Here is a 5,133-nt window from a genome sequence, read left to right as displayed (position 1 = left end):
GGAGTCTTGCGGGTTCAACCGCGCAGACGTCCGCTTAAGGAGTCTTGCTGGTTCAACTGCGCAGACGTCCCTTTTTAAGGTGAGTCTTGCGGGTCCTAACCACCTCTGCTGGGACCTACCTCTTCAGGTCTCCTTTCATATCGACAGTACCCTACCACCAGCCAAAGACGATCTGGATTTTCCCTCGTGGCAAAAGATAGACTCCATTGTTTTGCGATGGATCTATAGGATGCTCTCTCCCGTCATACTCAAACGTGTTCTTGAAACCGAATCCACGGCTCTTGAAGCGTGGAACCGACTCAAGAATGCTTTTCAAAATAATAAAGGCCCGCGGGTTGCTGCGTTGGAAACTCAGTTCGTGTATTTAAAGCTTCGCGACATGCCATCCCTTGAGGAATATTGCCAACGACTCAAAGAAATTGGGACACAACTTGCTGATTTGGATTCGCCGATGAATGAACAAAGATTGGTTCTCCAACTCACTCGCGGCATACCTAATGAATATGATGTCACAGCTGCCCTTATTAATAATTCTCTCCCATCATGGGTGGACGTATGTAACATGCTTCAATCGGACCGTGACCGACAAGCAGCATGAGAACCAACAACTCCTCTTGTTGCGGCTGCCGTTCAAGACCAAAACCCTAGCCAATGCCCTACTCATCAACGATCAAATACATCTCGGGGAGGCCCGCGTGGTAACAATAGAAGACAATGTTCCAATAATCGCACAGGCTCATTCACCTCTAATCCAAATAGAAGCCAACCTTGGGGCAACCCAAGGCAATATCTAGTCCCAAACCATAATACAAACTCTCAGTGGCAACCATATCCTACCCCACAACCCTCTTGACCTAATTACTGGAACCACCCGCCACCTTCACCCATCCCTTACCCTACCCAATCTGGCTGGGTTGCTCCGCCTTCGCCTACTCCGAATTACAACCCAACTCCTAATGTGCCCACTTCTCCACAACAGCCTACTCACCGCACCTCAAACTCCTCGGTCCATGCCCATTTGACTGAATATAATGCCTTGGACCCCACAAACTTGAGTAATGCATTCGCTGCAATGCACATGGATAACCACGATGGGCAATGGCACATGGATACTGGCGCCACTTCTCACATCACCGGTGACCAAGGTAAATTGAATTCCCCTTTGTTATCTAGTTCAATTAGTTCTATAATTGTTGGAAATGGTCAGCGAATTCCGATTCTTGGATCGGGCAACAGTACTTAACCACTTCCTCAAAACCTTTACACCTTAAAAACGTCCTTTTTACCCCTCAAATTATTAAAAACCTTATATCAGTCCGTCAGTTTAATATTGACAATTGGACCTCTATTGAATTTGACCCTTTTGGATTTTCTTTGAAGGACTTCACGGATGGGAAGATCCTCACGAGACATGATAGTGACAGTTTACTCTACCCAGTTACCAACACAACTGCTTCTGCATTCCATTTCTCCCAAGATCAAGACTTTTGGCACAACCGTCTCGGTCACTCGGGATTATCTATCTTTAATTCGCTTATTTGAATAATTTTATTTCTTGTAATAAACATAGCAAGGAACTTATTTGTCATTCTTGTCAACTCTCTAAGAGTAAACGGTTACCTTTTTCCACTTCATCGTCACAAACGTTGTCACCGTTTGACATTATTCATTGTGACTTGTGGACCTCACCCACACCAAGCAACGCAAGTTATAAATATTACATGTTTTTTGTTGATGATAAAACACAATATACTTGGATATTTCCATTAAAATTTAAATCTGAAACTTTTGAAAAATTTGCAAAGTTTCATAAATATATCCTCACTCAACAAGTCAACATCAAAACTTTTCAATGCGATTTAGGGGGGTGAATTTGATAATCACAAGTTTAAAAAATTTGCCTCCTCAAAAGGTCTCCAATTTCATTTCTCTTGCCCCCAAACCTCCCAACAAAATGGGAAATCCGAGCGTATGATTCGCCGAATAAATGAAATCATGCTTACCCTTCTTACCCACGCCCACTTACCCCCCCTCCGATTGGGTTGAGGCACTTCATGTTGCCACGTACCTCCACAATATTTTACCTACTCAACTACTTAATAATAATTCCCCTATGGCCTCCCTTTACCACCGCCATCCGACATATGACCATCTCCGAGTATTCGGTTGTGCATGCTACCCGAACACCTCCGCAACTCGCCCAAACAAACTCGCACAACGTTCATCTCTTTGCGTGTTTCTTGGGTACCCGGCAAACTTTTGTGGCTATCAATGCCTCGAACTATCCACGGGAAAGGTCATTCTACCCCGTCATGTCGTGTTTGACGAGTCCACGTTTCCTTTTAAATCCATCCCCTTAACCGCCCCACGAGATTATTCATTCTTAAAATTAAAATCGGAGGACCCACTCCTATGGTTTCCAGCAGCCCGCACCAACCTACCAGCCCACACAATCTGTCGGCGCAACTCCACAACCTACTGTTCAAATACCATCTCCACACCCTTATATTACCACACCACATAATTCTGCTCACTCAAATTCACACCCAACATCCCCTCTATACACACCTATATTTACCCATTCTCCAACACATGCAGCTCATTCTCCTTCCCCGCCACCTATACCGTTGCCAACTCAAGCCATGCACCCTATGACTACACGTTTACGAGTCGGTATCTTAAAACCCAAAGTTCCTCTCAACTTACACACCAGTGCCATTCTCCACTCCCCACCTCACTTAAAATCGCCCTTACCGATCCAAATTGGACCGCTGCCATGAACGACAGATATAGCGCTTTATTGAATAATAACACGTGGGATTTAATCCCTCGACCATGAGATGCAAACGTTATTCGTTGCATGTGGTTGTTTCGCCACAAATTTAATGCGTCGGGCCAATTACAAAGATACAAAGCTCGACTAGTGGTAAATACTGGGTTGATTCCATTGATAATAATGCATTACAATATATAGAGAATGATATTCAAACCCTGATCATCTAAGGTGGGCCCATGGGCTTACACTTATAATACCTAATAATAATATAGTCTAATAGTTTGCAACCATGGATTTTGTTTCCTTGGACTTGGCACCACAATGGTGTTTCCTTGCCACATCAAGTTTGCTTCCTTGTCATATCACCCAAACCTTAGAAGGTGTGGTATACGCTTTGGTCTTTGTGTCAGTAAAAGTAGACATGGATATTTTCTCATTATATTGATCATAATAGCAATATTTGGTCAAACATAGTTATAATTGTTCACATATAGCTATATTTGATAAAGTAATCATTTTTAAACATATTTACGCTTTGTCAAATACGAATGAAAGTGGTAAATAATAGTCAAGCACAAGTGATGGTTGGGTATAATCTGTGTGTTCTAGTGTGTTAAACGTTTAGATTGATTAAGTTTTTGATATGAATTGTGGTACTTCAGGCGTGCCTTTGTATTTCAGGTGTTTGAACTCTAATGATGCTTATCGAGGCTAGTTATGAGCTTAAAATGACATCATGGGATGGTCAGGAGTGAAAGACATGCAATTCAAGGCTAAAACAAAGAAACTTCCCTGTCTTCGAGCCCCGTCGCGCTACGCGACGGGGTGAAGCACACTAGGGATGACAATGGGTCAAGTTTAGGTATTCCCAAACCCATACCGATTATTAAAGTCTGTCCTAAACCCCTCGGGTTTTAATCGGGTAATTACCCCTCGAGTTTCGGGTTACTTATCGGATTTTGACAAAATACCCATCTAGTATATTCGGCCCAAAAGTCCATCGGCTTTCCACCTGATTTTGAAAAATATAACTAATAAATTACAAACAATGATTACCGTAAAAAAAATGTCTCAAATAATTGTTATAAACAAGTTTTGACAAATAATATATGTCGAATATATATGATATATAATTATATACAATATACAAAAAGCTATGTCGGGTACATCGGGGATATAATCGGGTAAATGTTATCGATTAATCGGGTCGGGTAATCGGGTATTCTACAAATCCCAAGTCCGTCCCAAACCCACAAAAATTTTCGAAACTAAAGCCAAACCCTAATGAGTCGGGTATTACTCGTCCTATTTATGTCGGGTTTCGGGTTTTCCCATCGGATTCGGGTTTCATTGACATCCCTAAAGCACACTCCCTAGCGCCAGAATACTGAATCGACTAATTTGTACTTCGTGCTATGCAAAGGACATATCTTGAAGACTTCGCGCTACGCGAAAAGGTCTAAAAACGGGAAAATTAACCTAATTGTGTTAAAATCAGTTTCCAGCCCCCATTTATCATATATCTCATTCCAGAAACCATTGACGACCTAGGAGGCGATCTTACACCATCCCGGAGCTCCCGAATCATTGATTCTTCAATGCTTTTATCCATTTAACACATAATCGAGTTGTTTATCATGCAGAGTCAAGGCTAAACCACTCGACCACTTTAGTTGTATGGGGTTTTACATCAAAATAAATGTATTTGTGAAGTGTTATTAGTTTCATGATTAATCTATCTTTATGCTTGTTTTGATTAGAAATTTTTACATATATCTCCTTACGAAGATAACTAATTACCTAGTTCCCCAACCTTAAAATGTTAATTACATATTTCCCTTTTTCACATTAAATTACTCTTTTACCAAACATCCCTTATAAGTTACAACTAATAAATTAAACTAATTAAAACACAAAAAAAAAGATGTTAATAAATAAACAGGACATCATCTTCTCCGCCCTAAACTTCCTGCCCCTCAATTCTCCGGCAAGTTTCCGACCACTTCGTCACTACCGAAAACCACTACCTCCTCCCCACCTCTCATCTTCCACCATCTACCTCCACATAACACCCTCTCCTCTTCTCTTCCACAGTCTCAACCACGTCAAACACACGTCATTCATCGACGCAGTTGACGCCGCCATTACCTCGATTCTCCGGCTATGTTTCACATAAGTAAACCAGAAAAACGATTTGTAGATTAAAAGATAAAGTGGTTGCTTGAATCTTGAGCTTAGTAGTTGTTTGGGTGGGATTTTTCTTCAGAGCTAAAAACGTGATCATGGTGGTGGTCGCCTGAAATAGAAGACAAACGGTGGGATTTTGTTCACATAAATGACCCTTTTGATTAATTAAA

The 5,133-nt window shown here is 41.5% G+C and overlaps 1 protein-coding gene across 1 annotated transcript; it reads left to right on the top strand.

Moving 5' to 3' along the window:
- The first annotated feature begins 229 nt into the window (after window positions 1-229).
- LOC143624883 (uncharacterized) lies at window positions 230-598 on the top strand. The gene has a single exon (XM_077095384.1). It carries the CDS (start codon window positions 230-232, stop codon window positions 596-598), a length of 369 nt encoding a protein of 122 aa, XP_076951499.1.
- The last annotated feature ends 4,535 nt before the right edge of the window (window positions 599-5,133 follow it).

This window comes from Bidens hawaiensis, unplaced genomic scaffold, assembly GCF_021521415.1.
Source record: "Bidens hawaiensis isolate Kalapana, Puna unplaced genomic scaffold, B.hawaiensis_p1.1 tig00003988_1, whole genome shotgun sequence".
Taxonomy (NCBI): domain Eukaryota; kingdom Viridiplantae; phylum Streptophyta; class Magnoliopsida; order Asterales; family Asteraceae; genus Bidens; species Bidens hawaiensis.
Note: the sequence above shows the minus strand (reverse complement) of the source record. Positions and strands in the feature narration are given on the sequence as shown.

What these genes read in the sequence shown, in the direction of transcription:
- LOC143624883 (XM_077095384.1), top strand. Translation starts at nt 230, where the DNA reads ATGCTCTCTCCCGTCATACTCAAACGTGTTCTTGAAACCGAATCCACG.